This window comes from Syngnathus typhle, linkage group LG3 (assembly GCF_033458585.1).
Source record: "Syngnathus typhle isolate RoL2023-S1 ecotype Sweden linkage group LG3, RoL_Styp_1.0, whole genome shotgun sequence".
Lineage (NCBI taxonomy): Eukaryota > Metazoa > Chordata > Actinopteri > Syngnathiformes > Syngnathidae > Syngnathus > Syngnathus typhle.
In genome coordinates, this window is record NC_083740.1 from 20,752,401 (window position 1) to 20,779,070 (window position 26,670).

General features: G+C 40.9%; 1 protein-coding gene across 4 annotated transcripts in view; it reads left to right on the top strand.

Moving 5' to 3' along the window:
* Positions 1–577: 577 nt before the first annotated feature.
* Positions 578–26,670, top strand: part of LOC133151068 (WD repeat-containing protein 17-like) — a 62,236-nt gene continuing 36,143 nt past the window's right edge. For 3 of the 4 annotated variants that reach the window (XM_061273814.1, XM_061273817.1, XM_061273816.1), the window contains exons 1-15: positions 578–693; positions 7,316–7,444; positions 8,048–8,231; positions 8,305–8,535; positions 8,749–8,859; positions 10,254–10,394; positions 11,404–11,526; positions 23,270–23,457; positions 23,586–23,754; positions 23,857–23,948; positions 24,290–24,372; positions 24,864–24,950; positions 25,111–25,275; positions 25,455–25,570; positions 25,862–25,948. In XM_061273814.1, coding sequence (XP_061129798.1) covers positions 691–693; positions 7,316–7,444; positions 8,048–8,231; positions 8,305–8,535; positions 8,749–8,859; positions 10,254–10,394; positions 11,404–11,526; positions 23,270–23,457; positions 23,586–23,754; positions 23,857–23,948; positions 24,290–24,372; positions 24,864–24,950; positions 25,111–25,275; positions 25,455–25,570; positions 25,862–25,948 — 1,909 coding nt within the window. In that variant the 5' untranslated portion in view covers positions 578–690. Of the gene's footprint in view, positions 694–6,677; positions 6,765–7,315; positions 7,445–8,047; positions 8,232–8,304; positions 8,536–8,748; positions 8,860–10,253; positions 10,395–11,403; positions 11,527–23,269; positions 23,458–23,585; positions 23,755–23,856; positions 23,949–24,289; positions 24,373–24,863; positions 24,951–25,110; positions 25,276–25,454; positions 25,571–25,861; positions 25,949–26,670 lie in introns of those variants that run through there. The other variant, XM_061273815.1, reaches the window with a different exon arrangement.

Consider the following 26,670-nt stretch of genomic DNA (forward strand, 5'->3'; position numbering starts at 1 on the left):
AAATCAGCACTTCATATGAAGACCGGTATATCGGTGGTAAGTTCAAAACAAACTTTAAAAAGTATGTTATATATTTTAAAATGTATTACACGTAATTTGAATTCTTAGAATGGACCATTGAGGGGCTGTTTGTGTGACTTGTTATAAATTTAATCCAATTTAATAAAATGTGTGTGCATAAAAAAATCAACCCTCTTCATGTTAAGGGTATCCAAATTTGCTAAAATACATGATCAGAAAAAGAATTAAGGTCTGCTAAAATAAATGATCAGAAAAAAATTAAGGGATTTTTTTTACAATAAATGTGTGATTGAGTTGACAAAAAAGCCTTGATCAATCACGATTAAATATCTTGCTTAGACACACACACACTCTACATTCAAGACAGTTTATTCCTCTTGGACCTTGGAAGTGAGTCATAAAGTAAATCTGATCACATCTCGTAAAATGGAGACGATTCTATGTGGAATCACGCCTGAATCATTCTACGTCCAAATGTATCACGCTTGAACACTTAAACTGTGGCAGACATGCATGACTGGCAGTTAAGACACCCAATAACGGATTAAATCGAGCTTTCTAGCTGCCCAATCACTGCTGCCACTGAGGCCTACTTCAGCAGATGCCGGACCGCGGGTTACAGCTTCAGTATCGAGGAGCTGTCCATTGTGCTCGACCTGCCTCCAACTGATGGTAAGCACACGACCACAGAAGCATGAATTTAGCACCCTGTTCTCGCCGGAATATGAAGCAACAGTAGTGGTACACCAACAAAGGGCGAGTGTAACATTAGCGTGCCTCTGATGGAGACGAAGGCGATCTGCGACATGCACGTCTCAGTAGACACGTTCCTTGCGTATTAGTTAGGTGTGCTGAAACCTGTTGATTTCATCATCAACGCACAATGAAAGAATGACAACCAGCATATATACAACTCCAAAATGAGTCTGTTTACAAGCCAAACAATATGGGATGGAGGTAGCTAACGTCAGGTTAGCTTATTGGTTTTACACGGATTCTTTGTTGCTTTCGTACTCAAACGGAAACGTTCCCGTGTCATTGAAAAAATTGAATGACGACTGCAACAAAGACGCAGACGCGCGACAGAACTATCGGGACCAAACCTCATTAGTCGTCTTTACCTTAAACACTGTCATTCTCTTTCATCTTCTTTACTGACAAGGAGTCAAATACAAAATAAAAATAGTGAACAAACACAACTGTATGTCAGGCACATAAATGGTGCCGAACAAGTAGCATACCACATTGAATCACAGGGAACTGATAATGTGACTAACTTGCTGCAGCGGGCTTGCCATTTTGAAGAGATGTGGATGTCGTTTGGCTCTACAGGTATTTGTGCTTTTAAAGTCAGTAGATTGTTTCATCACATCAGCTTGGCACTGGTCTTTGTAAATATAAGAGTTAGCTGTTGGTACACTTGTAATGTGCTGACATTTTTATAAATTCTGAATTTACCCTTTACCTCAAACCACAAAAGCACAGCACAACATTCACAACATAAAATTTATCTTCATTATATGACAAGACACAATACAAAACATGACAAAATAGGGGTCTTGGGAGGCACTGATACATTTTGGAGATATTAGTACCAAGCCAGTGATGCGTTGGTTAGCACGTACGCCTCACAGTTCAGAGGTGCAAGGTTTGATTCCAGCTCCGGTCTTCCTGTGTGGAGTAAGCATGTTCTCCCCGTGCCTGTGTGGGTTTCCTCCCACATTCCAAAGACATGCATGGTAGGCTGATTGACTGCTCTAAGTTGCCCGTACGTGTGGTTGTAAGTGCAGATGGTTGTTTTTCTATGTGTGGCCTGCCATTGGCTGGCAACCAGTTCAGGGTGTCATCCACCATCTACCACCCTAAGACTGCTGGGATAGGCTCCAACGTGCCTGTGACCCTTGCGAAGCAAAGCGATACGTAAGATGAATGCATGAATAGTAGCAAGGCAGGCGAATGGTGGTTGATTGGTTTGCCCGTCCTGGTGTTCTGTTCAATTCCGGGCTCTGGGCATCTTGTGCAGATTTGGCATGTTCTCGACGTTACTTGCGTGCGTTCTCTCCGGATAATGGTAGTTTATCCGGATAATGGTAGTTTATTTGAACACTCTAAATCATCTTCAGTTGTGAGTGTGAACTGTGGTGTGCCCTGCGATTGGTTGGCAAACAGTTCAGTGTGCAGCCAACCTACTTCTCAAAGTTGGGTGGGACAGGCCCCCAGAATGCCCGCGGCCCTCTTGAATTTAAAGCAGTTCAGAAAATGTCTGGACGGATAGACATAGAGTTGAAACCAAAAGTGTACATACACTGTGCAATCAGGCACACTATTCTTTCCTCATTTTCTCAAGTAAAACCAGACCAAACCTTTCGTGTTTCAGGTCACTTAAAATCACCTAGATGATTTCAGTTTGCTAAATGCCACAATAATGAGAGAGAGTATGTTTTATTATTATTTTATCCTGGGTCAAAACTTTACATCCATTTCCTTAGTATTTCATAGCATTACCTATGAACTGCAAGACTCAAACAAAACGTTGGTCAAATGTTTTGAGTGAGGTTCCACAAGCTTCTGACAGTATTCTGCTGGAATTCAGTCCCATCTCTCCTGAAAGAACTGGTGTAACTGAGTCAGGTTTGTCAGTTGCCCTGCTCCCACACGTCTCTTGAGATCTGCCCACAATTGTTTGATGGGATTCAGATCAAGGCTTTGTGATTGCTAGGTCAACATTGACTTTATTGTCAGCAAGCCACTTTTTAACTCTTTGGCGGTATGCTTTGTGTTATTGTCCATTTGGAAACACTCACTTGAACCCAAGTTTTGGATCCGTGGCTGATGTCTTGAGATGTTGCCTTAGTATTTGTACATAATGTTCTTCATGGTGTCTATTTTATGACAAGCTCCTGTTGGTGGTGCAGCAAAATAGTCCCACATAATCCTACCACCTCGGTGCTTCACAGTTGGTATGGTGTTCTCAGGTCTACAAGCTTCCTGCTTTTTCCTTTAAATGTAACCATAGTCATAATGGCCAAACAGCTCCACTGTAGTTTCATCATTCCACAGACGTTGTCTCCAGAAGTTGGGATATTATCCGCGTCTCTTTGAAAAATTTGATCTAGCCTTTTGAATCTTTCTTCAGGAGTAATAGCTTCTTTCTTGCTGAGTAGCCTTTTGGCCCATGTCAATGCAGGACTCGATTCACTGAATGACACATTCCTACCGACTTCATTCGGCATCTTCACAAAATCATCAGCTTTTGCTCATTCACAGATTTCGGATCACAACACGTTCATCTCTGAGCCGGTCTTATTCCTGAGCGCTGTGAGGGCTGGACATTCCCCTGATGTTTACACGCATATATTCGTTTGAATGGATGAACATGGCACCTTCGAGCATCTGGAAATTGGACTCGTGGATGAACCTGATTTGTGGATCTAAACGTTTGACCTCAAAGAAAGTGACATAAAAGTCTTATCTCAAATGATTGTGGCATTTAGCAAAATGCAATAATTTTGGTACTCCTAAATGACCTGAAATAGGAGAGCTTTAGTCTGATTTAACTTCAGATGGTGAGAAGAAAACGTGTTGTCTTTTTGCATAGTGTATGTAAACTAATGGTTTCAATTATACGTATATTTATAATCAAATCGTTCTTTTGTTCATGTAGACCACGAGGCAATTTTCTCATTATTTCCATGATCCTGAAGAATTGAAGTTGCCCTTTCCATTTACAATAATTCTTTTGGCTATGCTGCACATTTTGAATATCACATAATGTAGATCTTTAGATGTGACAAAGCGAGAAGTAGCTTGTTTGAATAATCTACTTTGAAACACAGGTATGCATGCTGTAAATTAGTAATAATGAGCGCAAGTGTGTGGACTAAGGAAGAATCCAACAGAAGTCAATCTTGCATAAGTCAATTTCAGCTATTAATCAGCACTAAAAATGTCTTAGGTAGAATTAAATGTTTAGAGAAAAAAAGACTAAATGACATACCCAAACAATAAACAACTGATATTATATACTAAACTAGTATAAAAAAAATACAGATTTTTTTTTAATTCCCACACTTGTATATGTTGAGTATTTATTTTGACTGGTGATTTGTGAATCTTTTTACATTCAGGTAATTCCTTGTTATGTAGTCGTGCGGATAATAGGCATCGTAATACATCACATTACCCACTTAAACAAATACCGTAATTTTCGGACTATAAGTCGCGTTTTCTTTCATAGTTTGGGTGGGGGGGGCGACTTATACTCAGGAGCGACTTATATATGTTTTTTTCCACAAAATTTTACTTGATCATTAACACATCACTTACTTACAAGTATAGTTGACCACTTCACGTTATTTTTAGTATAGTTGATCCCTTCACATGCTTTGATATCTTTATCTTGAACATATTCAAAACATGAAAAATAGAGAGAAAAAAAGCGCCATCCTCTGGACATGTCCTCTGTCTCCAGGATGACATAAAGGATGAGAAATTTGATCGATGGATTTAATGATTTGGAGTGACACAAATGGTTTGATAATGTTGTTTATGTGATAGTTATTTAAAATATAGTTTATATATCGTTGTATGGGCCTGTGGAATAATTTGAACTGCGGCGCGGCACACGGCATTGTTGACAAAGGATGATCGATAAAAGACGAGAAATTTGATCGATGGATTTAATGATTTGGAGTGACACAAACGGTTTGATAATATTGTTGTTTATGTGATAGTTATTTAAAATATAGTTTATATATCGTTGTATGGGCCTGTGGAATAATTTGAACTGCGGCGCAGCACACGGCATTGTTGACAAAGGACGATCGATAGATTTAATGAATTGGAGTGACACAGATGGTTTTATAAACGTGTTATTTTTGGGAGCTTAAGATCAGGGGATGCTTTGAGAATAATTGTCAATTTCTGTCTATGTGAAGCCCTTTGAGACTGCTTGTGATTTAGGGCTATACAAATAAACTTGACTTGACTTGATTTATGTAATAGTTTTTTTTAAATAACTGAATGTTACGTCAGGTCCGTTCTCAGCTCCTCGTTTGTGTTTGTCACGTTAGCATACCGTATCGTTTAGCCTGTTGTTACTCGTTCATGTCTGTTCTTGGTGTTGGATTTTGTCGAATAAATTGCCCCCCAAAATGCGACTTATACTCCGGAGCTACTTATATATGTTTTCTTTCACATTTTTGGGCATTTTATGGCTGGGGCAATTTATACTCCGGAGCGACTTATAGTCCGAAAATTACGGTACTGCACTTACATTAATTGTCTTGCAAATGTACTTAATTCCTCACTAGTGTGGTGGGTGTGCTGAAGCCTATCCTAGCTGCGAGGCTGTAACCAAATCTAGCCATCTGTTTTAATATAAGCATTTCATCATATAGTATAAGACTTTAATCAATCGTCATCATTGCCAAACATTTCCAGTTGTTTAATATAAGGCTAATTAAATCTTCTGATTGACTTCATAAACTTTATCACTGATAGTTTTTACTTGAATTTCCACATCGTACCGGTATTCAAACAGCAGATGAGCAGTTATCTTAGCCAATCACTGTTCGGATTAGTGCAATCCTCTTCATACACTGTAGCTCTTCGTAATCAACTTGGCCTACTTAAACCGTGATGCTCCAGTATGGATTGTGATGTGTGCTAAAAGTGATAGAAGTGGAATTGGAGACAATTATTACCGTTTTTTTCCGTGTATAATGCGCGAAATTTAACTAATTTATTGTCCTAAAATCTGGGGTGCGCATTATACATGGGTACAATACTTTTTTAAATTTTTTTTTTTTTTTTTTTTAAGAAAATCATTGTACAACAAAACCAACAACAGGACTGACCGACAAAGACGTGGAACAAAAAGACAGGGTGACATTACCAAAGACAGGAACAGAAACCAAACAGACATTATGACAGTAACACATGCAATGATCCGACGGTGAGCGAGGGGCAGACAGGACTTAAATACAAAACACGTTACATTGATTGAGGTGACACAGGAAGGGAGGGGCGACGCGAACAGAAACTATGGCAACCTAGACACAGCAAAACTGGGGACGAGACATGACAAATCTCCCTCGAAATAAAACTTGAAATGACCTTTCTTCTTGTTTGTTGTCAATCGCGCATCGCATTCAGCCATCCTGCCTAACACACTTAGTCAGTAAAATTCATAATTGACAACACATCGTTTGATGCGATGGTGCAATCCCTGGTGGTGTGTTATTGTCAAATATTGTTTGTTTTTTAATCTCCATCGCGGACCGGACATCATACCGAGGCAGTATCACTGCGCATGTGCACTATGGATCCGATGCGAATAGTCATCTTCTCTTCTTGACTGACAATGAATGTGATAGTTTAATACAATCAGCAAATAACAAAATGCAAATTACAGGTAATATTTTATTTCACAACACTTTGCCTTGTTCCTGTGTGCCCTGCGATCGGCTGGCAACCGGTTCAGGGTGTCCCCCGCCTACTGCCCGATGACGGCTGGGATAGGCTCCAGCACACCCGCGACCCCCGTGGGGACTAAACAGTTCAGAAAATGGATGGATGGATGGATGGATGGATGTATTGGCCTGTGGAATAACCGGAACCACAAGTGACGTCGAGTCTGACGTCAGCGCCGCATCCACTGACTTCCGGAGTCAGCTGAGTTATTTATGTGACACAAAGGACGAAGATTTCGATGGATTCAATGATTTGGAGTGACACGGATGGTTTGATAAACGTGTTATTTATGTTATAGTTATGTGAATAACTTAATATGTTACGTCAGGCACGTTGTTATTATATACTTATACGTAGGCGAAAGTAAGTGTTGTATTGCCCAATAGTTACCAGTATTATTACCAAATTAGAAATGTTGAGGTTGATATAAACTTAAAATTATAAATGGTTGATTTTCTTTCTCTCTTTTACAACCTCACAGTAATGCTTTTAAATTTCGCCTCGTTTTCTGAGTTCTCATAATTAAATGAAGATCTGAAATTACCCAATACCCGTAGTTGTGAATGTGAATTTGATATAAGATATAAGTTACAATAAGATTGTTTTATAAAAGAATACCTTCAACAAATAGAGGTGTATTACACTGCACTGTGAAAATCAACATGTATCTAAAGTAAAATTACATAGTAGAAGCACTGCTGTTGTGAAGACCTAACAAGTAGGATTGTGTGGTTTGGGTCCATCTGTTTTGTTGGAAAAAAGCCACATGTGCGTGAACTTGACTTCTTCTCATGTTGTTTTTTCATGTATATTTGTCTAGGCAAAGATGGCTAAGGTGAAACAGGTGGGATTGCTTGCTGCAGGCTGTCAGCCTTGGAATAACGACGTATGTGCAGCAAGTGGAGACCGCTTCGCCTATTGTGCTACTCTTGCCATATATATCTACCAGGTAAACTATGTGTACACTAATATTTTAACCTGTCTCATTGTGATACCAAGTCCGTCCGTCCGTCCGTCCGTCCGTCCGTCCGTCCGTCCGTCCGTCCATCCATCCATCCATCCATCAACACTAACTGCATCCATCCAGAGGATTTTATGATTTTAAGAGCAAACATGTACGCACACAAAATAAAACATTTGTTGAAATTACGGCATCCAGCAATCCATCCATCGTACATACATCGTTGTTAAGTAATTGATTGGCTGGCAACCAGTTCAGGGTGTCATCGGTCAGGGTGTCCCCCGCCTACTACCCGATGACACCTGGGATAGGCTCCAGCACGCCCGCGACCCCCGTGGGGACAAAGCGGTACAGAAAATGGATGGATGGATGGATGGATGTTTTGTAGCATCAGTTGAACAACAAATGGAATGGTGACCAGAGACGCTTGCATGATACGTGATTACATTCTTTATGTAACATACAAAGCAATGTTGATTTTAGTATCAATATTATTATCTCATTATGAAAATCAGACATCCAAACTTCACTGAAAACCAATATCACACTACTGAACTTTAACTTAATATTATTTATATCTGTCTCTTGTAGTTGGATCAGCAGTACAATGAATTCAAGTTGAAGTCCATCATGGCAGAACATAAAAAGACTATAACAGCCATCAGTTGGTGTCCAGATAACCCTGATCTATTTGCATCGGCTTCAGCTGATAATCTGCTCATTGTGTGGAATGTAGCTGAGCAAAAGGCTGTAGCACGACTAGACAACACTAAAGGTACGATGGCTGGTCCAAGCTATGTTTTATTGTCAGAGGGTTTTTCACCATCACAGCTTGTTCTTTCTTTCAGGTGTCCCTGCTGCAGTGAGCTGGTGCCGGAATTCAGCTGATGGTGTGGCGTTTGTCTCTCAACGTGGCCCTCTTTATATTTGGGTCTCTGGAAATTCAGACTCTGGAGTGACAGTACATAAAGAGGCCCACTCTTTTCTGTCTGATATCTGTCTCTTCAGATGGCACCCAAGCAAAAAGGGAAAACTGGTATTTGGACATACAGATGGGAGTTTGTCTATTTTTCAGCCAGGTATGAATGTTTCCCCCGCGTCCCCGCCATGCACTTTCAACAATTTTTTGCGCTGTTCCTTGCAGCAAACGCGCGCACACACACGCACACTCACGCACCCAAGCACGGACGCACGCACACACGCACACACACACACACACACACACACACACACACACACACACACACACAGACACACACACCTCTTCAACTTCCACTTTTTCCCATTTGTAGGATGTAAAAGTCAAAAGCACGTCTTGCGTCCTGAGTCTTTAGAGGGAACGGATGAAGAGGACCCAGTCAGCGCCCTGGAGTGGGACCCTTTGTCAACATCCTACTTATTAGGTTGGGCAAATTAAGAATTATGACTCATCACATTTTTGTCCTTTATATTTGCAGACCACAGCTTTTAAGAAATGGGAAATTAGTGTTCATTTCAGCCTGGTGACTGTAATCATAAAAGCTGACTGACATTAAGACACAGCTTGGAGAAATATAGCGAGAAGTCCAGATGTAGAAGACTGGCATTGGTTCCACGAGCAGTCATATTTCCCCACTTTTTATTTTTTCATGTGTATTAAACCCAGGGTTGGGAGGATTTGGTTACAAAAATATTCAGATAGAGTTAGAAGTAGGGCTGAATGATGCATTTGCAATATAATTGCAGTTTGACGAAATGCAATTCACTCATTACAAAAGCTGTGATTTCAATAGCTATTGAGACGTGTAGCCCAATGATTTGAAAATGGAAGCACCCTGCTGTTTTGTCATATACGTGTATTGAGGATAAATACATCTCTGTAGCCGTATGTTGCGTCGTCCGATTGCATGTAAATGAAGATAAACTAAATGATTATTGCATATTATTACTTGTCATTTAATCAATAAGGTATCATCCCTTTCTAATGCATGCTGCTGATTTTTGAAAGTGTAATTGATTTTTTAAAATCTGAGTGGTACGTCATATAAGAAGGTTTGATCTTACTTTCTCTATACTTGTTAGAGATCGCCAGGTTTTATTTTTTTTTACATAGGCTATGTATGTTTATTTATCGATGTAGATAAGGGTGTTTAAGAAGTTTAGTCCGCATTTACATTCCTTGTTACATGCAACACGAAGTTGGATATGTTGAAGTTATTGCTGTGCACAAATGAGACGGAATTCATTCATTTGTATGATTGGGCATGACATTGATAATTGATTTATAATTTGCGGACTTGGATGAGATGGTGTAACGACCATTTTGTTTGGAACTGACAGTGTCTGTCTCTGACAGTTACAGACCAACTCGAGAGGGGAAATGGCAGTTGATGTGAAAACCTGCTTCAATTATAAATTGATACACATGGCTTGCATCGTAGCTGCATGTCTATTGTTTGTAACAACCCTATCCCCGTCAAAAGTGCTAAAGAATTCAATGAGTTATCATGAATGGGGCCAGATTCTAGCTGTTGTCTAACCCGTTCAGCCTTTGCCGCGAGGACCATTTATCTCTATTTTACCAAGATGTGCAATAAGTGACAGATCCAGATTGTACCGCTGGCCCCAATTCAATATGAGATTATACTGAAGTTAGGCATTTGGAACAAAAAAACAAAAAAAAGGTCAAATCAATTCCATAGTTTTATTGCAAGCAATTTTGCTGCTGCTGCTGTTGCAACTTTCCCATCAGGGGTATAACTCATTTAATACTTAGTGTATTCATAAAGCAAAATGTAACAGGGACTCTTTTTGACAGTGTCCAACCTCAATAATGGCATCAGGCTGGTGGACAGTGAGGCCTTGGCTTGTATTACGTCTTTCTGCTTTCCCTCGGCTGCTGCATCAGTTCAGTGTCTTGCATGGATTCCCTCTGCCCCCGGCATGTTCATCACTGGAGGTAAGCAAAAACAGTGGGTGTGGTGTGTTCCCCTGTGCCTTGATATTTGTTTACTGCCACATATGGTATTTTGCCTAAGACTTACATCTCAAGTTTTAACATATATACTGTAACTGCAAAATTGGACAATCAGTTTTTGTCATTAAAGCGGCAGTCCAGCAAACAAAACATTGCCACTTATATAATAGGTCTACAATGTCATCAACAAAATTTACACCAGTAAAATAATCTTTCGGGCTTTTTGGGGTGAGATATATAACAAACCGACCCATCAACTTTTGGGGTTCAGCTTCCTGTTCTTTTCCCATTTTACCCTGTCTACGTCACAAGAGGGAGGCAAGAGTTCTAATGTGTATTGTTTTCTGGCTTTGTTTGTCATGTTCTGTTGTCACAGTGTCTGAAATGAAGATTGTCAGCAAAATTCATATGGACATTGCTCTTGTTCACTTTTCAACCTGTGAACATATGAAAGCATTTTGCACAATATTCTGTATTTACTTACTCAAATGTGAGCGCCTATGAGCAAAAGCTACTGTCATCTCTACAAAATTGAAAATATTGTGCTGATCATTTTTGAAATTATTTTTATAGGTTCAAGTAGACATTCCAATTGGAGGAATGTACTGATGAATTTTGGTGGCAAACAGACACAAACAGTTTGCGCACTCTAGTTTCTATGGCTTGTCGAGCCAGAATTAGCTTTTGATGGCAAAACAAACAATATTAGCCGAACAATTTCAGATTCCTACCACCCAGACATGCGGGTAGGGAAACTGTTTTCATTTTCCTGATAAAACAAAACAAAACCATAAACTGAGCTTGATAGTGCAAAATAGGCCATCATGTTTGGACTCTCAGGTAATGTCTCTTCACATTTGTAATTGAATGGAGCTCATACCCTTTAAGAGAGCAGGTTCTTTACATTTGTAATTGAATGAAGCTCATAACGTACAGCATTAATGTTTTAGATAAAATATATTTTTAGCTTGCATAACCCTGTCTCTTTCAGACTCCCAGGTTGGAGTATTGAGGATATGGAATGTGTCTCGCTCTACTCCATTGGACAGTTTCAAACTGAAGAAGACGGGCTTTCATGCTTTACATGTTCTCAACTCTCCCCTTGCAAAGAGAGGTACAATTCAAAAAATGACCTTAAGAAACAAATATGCTTAACATATGCAGAGGCGGTGCACTTTGGTGGCCACGGGCATCATTGGTCACTCTCTGGGCACCCCCACACCTTGGGGAGAATTTTGATATTGTGGCGTCCCTACCATTCTCAGATAGATGGAGTACTCCTAGTTCAATTGCTACCCAAATAAAATTAATTCTCTGAACTATATACTAAAAGAACAAATTAAATAACCTGAAATAAACTTTTACAGGTTTTTTTTAAATAAACTTTGATTCACACCATCAACGTCAATCAAAAGCATTACTTTCACACCGTAGCAAGCAAACAACAAGGCTGAGAAGTGATTGTTTATTGTACCATCACAGTCACGGTTTCGTGAAAATGCACACATATACTTACATGGCAAACACATCATTCATAATACAAGCAAGAACTACCGTATTTTCCGCACTATTGAGCACACTTAAAAACTAAAATTTACTAAAGAAAAATAGTGCGCCTTATAATGCAGAGCGCCTTATATATGGATCAATTGATGAATTTGTTGATCCATACAGGTTGTACACAGCGCTCTGCCAAAATGTTTCAGTACGTTTTAGTACGACTAGTAAATTACAAGATTGCATCGCTTCCCAGCATTACGGCAACCGTGGTCAGGGGGCGTCACTGAATAGCTGTTGTACCCGCGAGGCTATTTCATTTCAAAATAGGCTCTTCCGTTAATGTTTTCGAGTATGTTTACAGATCAATATCCAACGGAATCAAAAATAAGCAGCACCAATGTGTTGAATCAGTCTTTAGTCAGTTCTGATCACTTTTATGGGAGAGAGTTTGAGATGTCATGCTTTTCCGACTATGCGTTTGCTATATGCATTTGTTATATGCTTTTCCTACTGCGCATGTGCGGACGCGTTGTATGTCGGGAGTCAAGGAAATGATTCAGTTGTTGTAATGGAGTAACGTTGTTGAAGTGTACAAGTAAAGTCTCGTGAGACGCACAGTTGTTGTTATCGTCGTTATTCAAATTCACATGGGAGCAGAAGATGGCCGCTGGTAATTACAAAGTCCCGCCAGCGTTTGATGAGAAGAAGTCTTACGAAAATTGGAAAAATGAAGTCGAAATATGGAGACTTGTTACGGACTTCGATAAAAAGAAGCAGGCTTTGGCGGTTGCCTTGTCGCAAACAGGAAGAGCGAGACAGAGCGCGCTGAAAGTATCCGCAGGGGATTTGAATACAGTTGATGGAATGACGACACTTTGGGGGAACCTGGACACAATCCTGCATGAAATTATAAAGAACTGTGAGACATGCATCAGGTATAGTAAACCAAAGCAAAAGCCAGCAGTAGGTCTACCCATGGCTACAGCCTACAATGAAACTGTAGCTATGGACTTACATGAGCTAGAGCCAGGGGTGTGGTATTTACATGCCATTGACCACTTCACAAGATTCAGTGCAGGGAGCATTATTACCACAAAGAAACCCAAAGAAATTGTGACCCAAAGAAATTGTGATGCACTTTATTCACTGCTGGATAAGTGTTCCTGGCCCGCCACGCAGACTGTTCACTGACAATGGGGGTGAATTTAATAATGAAGAAATGAGGGACATGGCTGAAAACTTTAACATGGAAGTGAAAACAACTGCAGCGTATAGCCCATGGAGCAATGGCCTCTTAGAAAGGCATAATCAAACCCTCACTGAAATCCTATTGAAAGTAAAGAGAGACAACGGATGTGATAGGAAGACAGCCCTTGACTGGGCCCTGATGGCTACAGTCCTTACCAACTTGTGTTGCCATCAGTTCTCACTGATAAGCCACCAGCTCTGGAAGGGATTAGGATGTCTACTTGGATAGCTCAGCACATCTCAGCATTGCATGCCACAAGGAAAGCGTTCACAGAAGCAGAATGCTCTGAGCTGATCCGAAGAGCCCTTCATAAACAACAACGACCTATATGAAACCAGGGATAAAGTTTACTATAAACCAGGGCTGTGGGCTCGGTTTGGACTCGGGGACTCGGACTCGGTCGGACTCGGTCATTTTTGCCGGACTCGGACTCAAACTCAGTGCTGATCTTGACCGAGTCCACCAAGTCCGACAATAAAAAAAAAAGAGGCAAGACGCAGCCAGAGTGTCAGGTTACAGTCAGCGCGGTAGGAGTTGGAAGAAGCAGTAAAAAGTCCACCAAACTCGTCGTAATGACCCGTGATATATGTTATATCCTTACTATTTTCCAGGTTCTTAGATAGCAAGAATAGGTCGGACAACGAGGTGAATGATAACTGCTTTATTCCTTACTCACAGTGCGTTCACAGGGCGTACCACAACAACACAGAATGCGCCCATCCCACTTCCGGGGTTTTTCTACTACGGAATTTGAGTTAGCCCAAAATACACAACATCTCTTCCCCTCTTACAATGAACGTGCTATATGCACCTATAACTTGACATCTTCAAGATCTATCAATAACTACCATTAAACAATTATCATATATGGTCCAGACAATTATGACAATAATATTCCCATGAAACCTTAACTTTGGGTGAGTGTGGATTACGTTGAATTATACCGAATTATAGCGAAAAACCGATGTCGTACGGCGTCGTACGGCGTCAGCACTATGTTGTTTTCAATAAAAACATGAAGAACTCACGTTTGCGTCAGTCAATTTTAATTTTTAGGATTATTCTCATTGGATGTCTTTAAATTCATCCGCGTTTTGCCATTGAAGCGGGGTGCATTCAAAAACCAGTCGTACAGACGGAAACGTTTTGTGAGCAAATCTTTCATAACGAGAATGATTTGAGTGAATTGATTTGAATAAATAATTGAGACGAAATTTCAGTTCTGAAGGCTTCTTTTGTCCCAAGCAAAGTGACAGATGGTTGGGGAGGGGGGATAAAAATTGTAAAATCAATTCACTCAAATCATTCTCGTTATGAAAGATTTGATCACAAAACGTGTGTGGCTTTTTCTTAAATGAACACGTTTGACATTGCTATCGTGTCAGCTTTTAATTATATTGCGCTGTCATGTTAAAGCAAATTAATAAATGCAACAATATTAATTTGCTTTGAAAATACCTGAGTAATAAAATAAAATGGATGGATGGATGAATGATGATCACAATTAAGTATAAACTCTCCTTTGTAATATATACTCCTTGTAGCCTGTACCCAAAAAGAGGAGTTTCTTTGCATCGAGGTTTATGCAAAGAGCTCACGTAATTATATGGTTGCGTTTTGGTGAAGTGAATGAGTGTTCCGTCTGTACGACTGGTCTTTGAATGCACCCCGCTTCAATGGCAGAACGCGGATGGCATCAAATGAGAATAATCCTTTATAAAAATCAAAATTGACTGACGCAAACGTGAGTTCTTCATGTTTTTATTGAAAACAACATAGTGCTGACGCCGTATGACATGGGTTTTTCGCTTTCCAAATAAGGGGTTGTCACTAATTATTTGTGTTTAGATAAATGTCTGAGCTATAATGGTGTAATTAATGATTAAAACTTGAAAGTATCTGTTTATTGTATTCGTTTATATGTTTAATAAAGACAAAGCCATCACAAAACTGTTGTAATTATTTAGATTCTGATCTAAATTAGCCTTGACTAAAGACTAAGCAGTCACATGAATTAACAGAAAAAATGGACAGCCGGACTCGGACTCATGGCCAAGAGGCCGGACTCGGACTCGGTGCAAAAATCCGACCGAGTCCACAGCCCTGCTATAAACGGGTGGATTCGACAGAGTGGAAAGGTCCAGGTGTGGTCATCGGCCAAGATGGTGTGGTGATATTTGTTCGGCACGGGGCACTTACCGTTTTTTTCCGTGTATAGTGCGCAAAATTTAACGAATTTATTGTCCTAAAATCTGGGGTGCGCATTATACATGGGTACAAAAAATGTTTATTTTTTTTTTTTTAAATTTCTTTTTTATTTTTTGTATTTTTTTTTTTAGAAAACAAAACCAACAACAGGACTGACCGACAAAGTCGTGGAACAAAAAGACAGGGTGACATTACCAAAGACAGGAACAGAAAGCAAACAGACATCATGACAGTAACACATGCAATGATCCGACGGTGAGCGAGGGGCAGACAGGACTTAAATACAAAACACGTTACATCGATTGAGGTGACACAGGAAGAGAGGGGCGACGCGAACAGAAACTATGGCAACCTAGACACATAGCAAAACTGGGGACGAGACGTGACAAATGTCCCTCGAACTGAAACTTGAAATCACCAAGTTTTGGTTTCCAAGGGTGTTTTTATTCCTCTTCAACGTCTCTCCCATACAGAGCCGCCTTTTTCACGTCCGCACGCCTCTTTCCCGTGCGCGCACGGAGCGCGGTGGTGCGTTTATGGGCAGTCGGAGAAATCAACGCCAAAAAAAAAATTACATCCAGCCTAGTTAAGACCATACCAAAGACTATAAAAATGGGACCCATTGCCTCCCTGGGTGTGTGACGATCATTGGGACTTAAAAAAAAAAAAAAAAAAAATAGCTGTGTGTTGAGGGAAAGAGAGTTGAAAATACCTCCTTACCAGAAACAGGACTTTTTGAAAATAACACTGTGGATGAAAGTGAAAAAGAGGCACCCTTAAACGATGAAGATGCTGAGGATAACAATGAGCCCCCTCACACATCAGCACGTTCAAATACTATTATTGAAGGACTAACGCTGAAAACTGGACAGGTGGTCACATATACAGACCGTGTAAGTGGCCAAGCACAAACCGGAAAAATCCTCAGCCGGGCAGGAAAGTCCACTGGAACATACAAAAACTGGTACAACTTACAGTATACAGAACCTGAGGAAATTGCTGGCACAACTGGATACAGAACCTGAGGAAATTGCTGGCACAACTGGATCAGTGGACTTAGGACAAGCGGACAATCTTCAGCTGGGTCCAACTGAGCATGCTGACTTATGTACAGACTGCCACGTAGAGGACATACTGATTGTGAATGATCATGCCTTCATTTCTGCTAAACATGCTGAACTCATCAACTGGAAACAAAACAATGTGTTTGAAGAGGTCAAAGAAGAAGGTCAGAAATGCATCTCCACAAGGTGGGTGTGCACACTCAAGGAAACACCACAGGGGGTCGTACCTAAAGCCAGGTTAGTTGCAAGAGGCTTTGCGGAAATGAGCACAGATGAGCTCCCAAAAGACACCCACATGTGCCGCAGAGTCTTTAAAAATGATTATGGCTGTATATCTCAAAGGAAATGGCAGCTGAACTCGATGGACATTAAAGCAGCCTTTTTTCAAGTTAACCAGAAATGTCTACATTCGCCCCCCCCAGAAAGCCCAGAGCAAAGGAACTGTGTGGAAATTGAAAAAATGTGTTTGTGGCTTGGCAGACGCTTCTCTGTACTGGTACAACAGGGTGAAAGACATTATGCAGCAGTCAGGAGGTATGTCAAAAGTGGATCCTGCAGTGTTTTACTGGTTAGATGACTCTGGCAATGTGATGGGAGTCCTTGCTTGCCATGTGGACGACTTTATCTTTTTTTTTATTAGTTTATTGTTTAGCACATGTTATTATATCAATAACTATGCAAGGAGGGAGACAAAGCCTGGGGCTTGTAAAGAGCTCCACTCCTTCTAACCCCCAATTCCAACCCTTAATGCTGAGTGCCAAGCAGGGAGGCAATGGGTCCCATTTTTACAGTCTTTGGTATGACCCGGCTGGGGTTTGAACCCACAACCTTCCAGTCTCAGGGCGGACACTCTAACCACTGAGCTGGTTCATCTTGGGGGGTTCAGAAAGATTCTCCATGACAGTCATTTCACACTTGAAAGCTGTCTTTGAAATTGGACGTGAAGAACACAACAGCTTCAGCTACATTGGAATGGAGCTTCTCTCTGTGGAGCATGAAATACAGGTGCAACAATGGACGTACTTAAAAAATCTTCAACAGATTCCTATTGACCCCACCAGAGCCACACAGCGAGAGGCCCTCTAAACAGACACTGAACATGACATGCTCAAGTCAAAGATTGGCCAGATGTAACCTGACATAATGTGTGACATATCCATTCTAGCATCCAGTACAAAGCATGCCACAGTCCAGACGCTGCATTGTGCAAATAAACCGATCAGGAAACTTAAGTCAGAGGAAGTTTCAGTAATTGGGAAAAGACAGCTCCCTAAAGCTGGTGGTGTTCAGTGATTCGTCCATGGGAAATCTTCCAGATGGAGGAACTCAAGGGGGGCATCTCATTATGCTTATCGGAGAAACTGGAAGATTCTCACCTATATACTGGCAATGAAAGAGAATTAGGAGAGTTGTTCGAAGCACTTTAGCAGGAGGGACTTTGGCACTTGGAGACAGTATTGACAGTGCAGTCTTCTTAGCCACACTGTATTCAGAGCTCACCACAGGTGACTGTAAACGGAACAATTTGCCTATTGTTTGTGTAACCGACAACCACTCTCTTTTTGACGCCATCAAATCCACCAAGTCTGTAACAGAGAAAAGACTCAGACTCAAGATCAGCAGTATGAAGGAACTAGTCAGCTCTGGGACTATTCAGCAGATGCTGTGGTCAGCGACTAAGGAGCAACTCGCTGACTGTTTGACCAAGAAAGGGGCGTCTGCACTCGTTTTGCTGAGGGCCCTCAGTGAAGGTGTATGGCAACTTAAAACCTAAATGGACTTGACACAAAATACTTTTTGTTCATACTGTTCTACTCTTGTTATTAAAGCTGAAACCTTAAATTTGGTTCTATGTTAAGGTAAAAAAATGGAAGGAAATATTGTTTCCACTGCTTTTCTTTAAAGAAGAAAGGGGAGTTTGTTATGCTTTTCCTACTATGCGTTTGCTATATGCATTTGTTATGTTTTTCCTACTGCGCATGTGCGGACGCGTTGTACGTCGGGAGTCAAGGAAATGATTCAGTTGTTGTAATGGAGTCACGTTGTTGAAGTGTACAAGTAAAGTCTAGTGAGACGCACAGTTGTTATCGTCGTTATTCAAGACATGAGAAACGTGATTGTTTACAGGGGGCCGCCATGACACTTTGCTGAGGCTCATGGGAGTCTGTGAGCTGAGGCTCATGGGAGTTTGCGGGTGGCTATTTCAAGGCTATTTCATTTCAAAATACCGTAATGTTCGGACAATAAGTCGCTCCGGAGTACAAGTCGCATCAGCCATAAAATGCCCAAAAAAGTGAAAAAAAACATATATAAGTCGCTCCGGAGTATAAGTCGCATTTTGGGGGGCAATTTATTCGACAAAATCCAACACCAAGAACAGTCATGAACGAGCAACAACAGGCTAAACTAGTGCTTCTCAAATAGTGGGGCGCGCCCCCCTTGGGGGGCGCGGTGCTATTCCTGGGGGGGCGCGTGTGACCCTGGGGAACAGGCTTTTTTTTTGGCAGTACTAGAATAAAGTGTAATTGCGAATCTTCACAGCAGGGGGCAGTGGCGCTCTCATTGTTACTTCTGTGACGTTTGCGACAGTGCAACATTTTACGACTTACAAGACAAGTTAGGATAGTCACGGTGGGGAAGGGGGGGCGCGAATAGTTTTCTTCTTGCTAGGGGGGGGCGTAACAGAAAATAATTGAGAAGCACTGGGCTAAACGATAGGTATGCTAACGTGACATAAACACAAACGAAGAGCTGAGAACGGGCCTGATGTAAAATTCTGTATTATTCAAAAAACCATTACATAAATAACATGTTAATAAAACCATCTGTGTCCCTCCAATTCATTAAATCCATCAATCGTCCTTTGTCAACAATGCGTCAATATTCCACACGCCCATATAACGATATATAAATTAGAAATCAAATACAGTGCCTCCCGAAAGTATTCGGCCCCCTTGAACCTTCCAACATTTCGCCACATTTCAGGCTTCAAACATAAAAATATAAAATTTTAATTTTTTGTCAAGAACAAGTGGGACACAATCGTGAAGTGGAATGAAATTGATTGGATAATTTAAACTTTTTTAACAAATAAAAAACTGAAAAGTGGGGTGTGCAATATTATGAGAGGTTCAGTGAGGATCTTTGAATGATCCAATGTTGTCCTAAATGACTGACGATGATAAATAGAATGCACTTGTGTGTAATCAAGTCTCCGTATAAATGCACCTGCTCTTTTATAGTCTCAGGGTTCTGTTTAAAGCGCAGAGAGAACCATGAAGACAAAGGAACACACCAGGCAGGTCCGAGATACTGTTGTGGAGAAGTTTAAAGCCGGATTTGAATACAAAAATATTTCCCAAGCTTTAAACATCTCAAGGAGCGCTGTGCAAGCAATTATATTGAAATGGAAGGAGTATCAGACCACTGCAAATCTACCAAGACCCGGCCGTCCCTCCAAACTTTCGTCTCAAACAAGGAGAAGACTGATCAGAAATGCAGCCAAGAGGCCCATGATCACTCTGGATGAACTGCAGATAACTACAGCTGAGGTGGGAGAGTCTGTCCATAGGACCACAATCAGTCGTGCACTGCACAAATCTGTCCACAAGAGTGCCACACACAAAATTAAAATTTTATATCTTTATGTTTGAAGCCTGAAATCTGGCAAAATGTTGAAAGGTTCAAGGGGGTCTAATAGTTTCGCAAGGCACTGTAACTATTATATAAGCAATAATATTATCAAACCATCTGCACTCTAAATCATTAAATCCATCGATCAAATTCCTCGTCCTTTGGCAACAACGCCACGCGTGAGCCCTGACGTCAGCCTCGTCGTTATTCCACAGATCTACTATATAACTATATTGTAGCCTTAACAAAGTACAAGGGAAGACGTGGGTTTGGTAAACGGCTCTTTATTTAACAAAACAAACTTCCAGGCGTGTGGCGGCGTGGACTTCCAGCCACGGAAGTGGTAGAGAGATCCATAGAATAGGACCGGGCGTGCGTAAAAGCCATGACCGAGCCCCGTCCACCTGTCCCTGGACAGCCACCCGGCCGAGCGCCGGCCCCTGACTTCAATCCACGGTGGTGAAAGACAGCTCCTTAGAGTAGGACCGGGCGTGGGTAAAAGCCATAATAGTTTTTCAAACCTTCTGTGTCACTCCAAATCCTTAAATCCTTCAAACTCTTCGTCCGCCGTGTCGCTTAGAAACAAAGCCGCTAATGATGCCAGTAGTACGTGGGGCCCTTCGTCAACTTCGTCATCCCGTGATCAATCTTTGTTTTTTATGTAAACAACCGCCGCGTCACGCCGTGCTGCTGACGTCACTTGAAATTCAAATTACAGTAATCCCTTGCTTTATCGTGGTTTCACTTTTCTGGGGGGGGGGGGAATTTTTTATATTTTTATTATAAGTTGCCCCCCCACCCAAACTATGAAAAAAAACGCGATTTATAGTCCGAAAATTACGGTAGGCTGCTCCGTTAATGTTTCAAGTAAATTTACGGATCGATGTGGAAGGGAAACATAAGCAGTATCAATGTGTTAGATCGAACCTTAGTCGGTTCCAATCACGTTTATAGGAGATGGTTTGAGAAACCCGATTGTTTACTTAGGGCTCATTGGTTATTTGCTAGTGGATGCATACTGCAACCATAGTCAACCTCAGTTTGTTGCAGTATAACTTCTATTTTATGCACCTTTTAATCCGGTGCGCCCTATATAAGAAATAATTTCTAAAATAAAAAATTAAATGAGGGTGCGCCTTATAATCCAGTGCGCCTTATGGAACGAAAAATAGGGTAACCTAAGTAACATTAAGAATTGGGAAGAATTAAGAGACTTGTATGTCATTGTGATTTTTAGATACGATTTGAATGAATGGGCCCTCAATTACAGTCTACGAAATGGTGTCCTGCATCAATGACAATCGATCAATGTGATTGGCTGTAGCTAGCAAATCAGTGCATGAGATAGAAATAGACTGCGATAGTACACTAAAGCAAAGCCATGGATAATAAGCTCGCATTATCTGGTAGATTAAGATGCAAAACATTGCCTTCTGTTTTTATTTGATCTTGCTCGTATTTTAAATGTGTTGAGCAAGTTTTTGGATTGGTGTGAATTTTATTTCATGAAATCCTGAATGTGGCTGGTATGATAAACTGAGTTTTCAGGGAGTTGAAACGGTTACGGGAATCCAGATGTACAACTGCGGTCATGTGCATTTACATATGCTTATGGCCACCTTTCGGTGAGATATTGTGTCACCCTGGCCACCCCAAAGAAGGATTTCTGGCTACACCCATGGTCACATGCAACTTTCATTATAGGCCTCCTGTATACTGCATGTAGCCTAATAATTTGCACGTCTCAAGGACAAAGCACAAGAATAATGATAGATAGATAAAAGATTAAGATTAAGATTAAAGATTAAGATAAAGATAAAAGATACCATTTGTGATGATTGAGTGGAGCAGGGTGACCAAATACAGCTTGGACTAGGGTTTATTGAAGGGAAGGGAGGTGGACGAACAAAGACACAGGCGGGACAGAGGCTCACGGACAGCAGGCAAGAAACAGAAGTCGACTCGGACACGGAACAGACACGGGAACAGATTCTGACCGTGAGCCTCCACACAAGACCGGGGGTGAATGGATGAGCAGGACAGGAACCACAGGCGCAGACACAGACGGAAAGCAACAGTAGACACCGACACAGAGAAACACACAGGCAGGGTTTAAATACATGAGATAACAAGAGGGAGTAGGTGACAGACATTACGGTGATGAAAGGGGTGTGGCTGAGGGAAGCTGAGCGTCCTCTGGCACGGCACGTCACACCATTTCATTATAGTGAAAATGTATTTGCACCTTCTGGTTCTCGACTTAAATGTTTAAGAACAGCAAATGCAAGTAAAGATCACACAAGATAAACATAAAATGCATTTTTCTATTAAGGGGAAAAAATATTCAAAGTTACTTGAAAAACGAGTGCAGCGGTCAGCCTCTTCACTGGACACTGGATTGGCTGCATCAGCCATAGCAGGGCGAATGCTTCTTTTGTCAGGGCTAGAGATGCAATTAAGCGTAGCCATGCACGTGGCCCATTCGAGTCCATCAATTTCAGATATGCATCTGTGCAACAAACCTCCGAGTTCGGCTTGGAGAAATATTAAAGTTGGACTTAAAAAATCCACCACACGGCCCTAGTGACAACATACGATGACAAAAATAAATGGCTGGATGGATGGATGGATGGATGGATGGATGGAAATCCATGGTTCCACGGAGGCTGACCTTTCAACCAAGTGTGGCCGTCTACCACCATTAAAAAACTAGATTGGCTCTTTATGGAATGTTAAAATTTTTCGAAATTGTGTGTCGTGAATCTAAATTATATCGATCAATTAATTTTCTGAACCACTTATCTTCATGAGGTTCATGGGTGTGCTGAAGCCTATCCCACCAGTTTTTGGACAGTAGGGAGCGATATCACAGGGTGTACATAGATAAACAACCCTTCACACTCAAAATCACAGCTATGAACATGTTTTAAGAATGTGAAAGGAGTACACTGAGGAAACCCGCACAGAAACGGAGAGAACATGCAAACTCCACACAGTAAGGCAAACCCACAACCTCTGGACTGTGAGGCGAACGTGCCAACCAGTCAACCATCGTGCTTCCCTCTGCATAATATACATATGAGCTCCAATTTTTGAATTGAACTGAAATTGTCCAGTTGAACTTTTCCATGAAATTCTAATTGATTGTGATGCACCTGTAGTACAGTATATATAATAGTTTTGTTTGATTCTGTCACTTATAGCTCAGAGTTCCTGTTGTTCCGGTAAAAGTCAACACACCAGCTCTACGAGTGAGGCAGTACCTCCCCCGACCTTGTCACAGAACCAGTCCTTCTCTTTGCCTCCTGGCCATGTAGTGTGTTGTTTTATGGATGGAGGGGTAGGACTCTATGACATGGGTGCCAAGAAGTGGGACTTTCTACGAGACCTGGTATTCTAATGAAAGGAGTTGCATTTTGCATTTTTTTTAAAAACAATGAAAAAATGTTTTCTTTAAGTAACTGAAAAATGTTTTTCAATTATGTCTTAGAAGAATTCATGACAGTTGACCATTTGCAGGGCCATGTCGAGACCATCTTCGATTGCAAGTTCAACCCTGATGATCCTAACTTGTTGGCCACTGCTAGTTTTGACGGAACCATCAAAATATGGGACACAAACACACTAACAGCAGTTTATACCTCCCCAGGCAATGAAGGTGTGGTTTACTCCTTGTCCTGGGCTCCAGGTAACATAAGCACACCCACCCACACTTACTCATGTACACACAAATTCAGTACAATTTCCCAGTTTTAACAGAAGAATGTAAAACACTCTGTGTGCTTCGAAGGTGACCTAAACTGCATTGCAGGAGCAACATCACGCAATGGAGCTTTCATTTGGGACATCCGGAAAGGAAAAATAATCACACGCTTTAATGAGGTTTCTTGCTTCACTGCTATAATATATTATAAGATTATGTTTTTTCCATATTTCGTAACACTGCGCCCGATTTTACAAAAGGAGGTTGTGGATGTGTGGGCATGATCTGTTTATTTCAAATAGAATCTAATTATTTTTTATTCTATTTTGCTGTATGTATATTGCAGGTGTATATGATATGGTACAGTCCTTTTGTGTGTTGTAAAAAAAGAAATAAGAAACATGATTTGCCTCACCTTTTCCTGGGTCAAATATGTTATCTGGTTTCTTTTAATACTTGAAGTCTATGTAACTGAATGAAAATGTGACCTTTTGTTAATGTTCGTTTAATCTTCCTCCAGCATGGTAAAAATGGCATATTTTGTATATCCTGGAGTCACAAAGATTCAAAGCGAATTGCAACCTGTAGTGGTGATGGATTCTGGTAAGTGGTAATTTTAGTTTTACATTATTATATTACAGTATATATCAATATTCTGGCGGTTTGGCAGCACACTGGTTAGCACACTGCTTAGCACGTCCGCCTCACAGTTAGGAGGGTGTGGGTTCGATTCCACCACCGGCCCTCCCTGTGTGGAGTTTGCATGTTCTCTCCGTGCCTGCGTGGCTTTTCTCCGGGCATTCTGGTTTCCTCCCACATCCCCAAAAACAAGCTTGGTAGGCCAATTGAACACTCCAAATCGTGAGTGCGAGTGTGAATGGTTGTTCGTCTCTGTGTGCCCTGCTGGCAACCAGTTTAGGATGTCCCCCGCCTACTGCCTGATGACTGCTGGGATAGGCTCCAGCACGCTCGCGACCCCCATGGGGACAAGGGGTATAGAAAATGCATGGATGGATATCAATATTCTTCCAAAATGCTGATTACATACATTATGTACGTATGTATCTTGAGTTTTTGTCTCCTTTTTTTAACAGCATTATTCGAACCATTGATGGTAAAATCCTTCACAAGTACAAACATCCTGCTGCAGTCTTTGGCTGTGACTGGAGTCAAAACAACAAGTATGTTCTACCTTTTTAACAGGAAAAGCAAAGTATCATGTCAATTATTACTGAATCCATACAGAAAATAAAACACAATTGCAAGATAACGCTATCAGGTTATTATTTTAGACACTAACATAGCTATAACTGTTTTATAATGGCTGAACTCTTCCCGCAGGGATATGATTGCTACTGGTTGTGAGGATAAGAATGTTCGCGTGTATTACCTGGCCACCAGCTCAGACCAGCCACTCAAAGTCTTCATTGGACACCTAGCTAAAGTATTTCATGTCCGTTGGTCTCCGCTCAGAGAGGGGATACTGTGTTCTGGATCAGATGATGGGTGGGTTGAAACACAAACTGTTAAAGACAATTTCCCCCCCAAACTCTAAAGATAAATGAAATGATAATAATGTATGAGCATACAATACTGTACAATATGCACAAGTGAATTTATCTGTACATTGTGCTGTTAAAAAACAACTTTAAATTAAAAGAGCACTTGTGATTATGTTTGGACAGTACTGTTCGTATATGGGACTACACACAGGATGCATGTATCAATGTGTTGAGTGGTCATACAGCACCAGTCAGAGGCCTGATGTGGAACACAGAGATTCCATACCTCCTAATTTCAGGTATGCTTTTTGTACCAACTGTAACTATACTTTTTGTATTATACAGTTCGCTCTTCAACTGTTAAAATAAGATCAGTCAGCGTTTATAAATGAACAAAGTTATAGTCCAGATGCAACTAGGAAAAAAATGAACAAATAACAAGCCTAAAACATACAACAAACATGAACATGGAAGTTATAGCATATCAAGAAAATGACTTGGGTCATTGCACTCTATTATTTGACCACTAAACAACATTGATAAATCAAAAATGTACACACACTGGCTCCTTAACGTTTTTTTTTTTCTAGGCTCTTGGGATTATACAATCAGAGTTTGGGACACAAGAGATGGCAACTGCCTGGACACAGTCTATGATCATGGTGCTGATGTTTACGGTAAAAATAATGGCTCGAAAGAATGAAAGGCTGTAGAACAGGGTTCGCCAGCAAAAAATGAGATTGGCTGCCTAGTTCATTTACTTAAATCAATAGGTACCGTATTTTTTGCTCCAAAAAGCGCACTGGATTATAAAGCGCACCCTCATAGAATGTTTTATTTTAGAAATGATTTCATATATAGAGCGCACCAGCTTAAAAGGCGCATAAAATAGAAGCTATACTGCAACAAACTGAGGTTGACTAGGATTGCGGTATGCATCCACTAACCAATAACCAATTAGCCCTCAGTTTGAGGAACGCGATTGTTTACTATCTCCTATAAAAGAACCGACTAAAGTTCGATCTAACACATTGGTACTGCTTACTTATGTTTCCCTTCCATATCGATCCGTAAATGTATTTGAAACCTCAACGGAGCAGCCTATTTTGAAAAGAAATAGCCTTGTGCGTATAGCAGCTATCATTATAGCATTAGCCTCCTGCTAACTCCCTTGAGCCTCAGCTCGCAGACTCCCATGAGCCTCAGCAAAGTGTCATGGTAGCCCCCTGTAAACAATCACGTCTCTCAAACTCTCTTCCGTAAAAGTGATCGGAACCGAATAAAGACTGATTTAACACATTGGTGCTCCTTATTTATGATTTTGTTGTATATTGATACGTAAATGTACTCAAACATTAACGGAACAGCCTATTTTGAAATGAAATAGCCTCATGGGTAC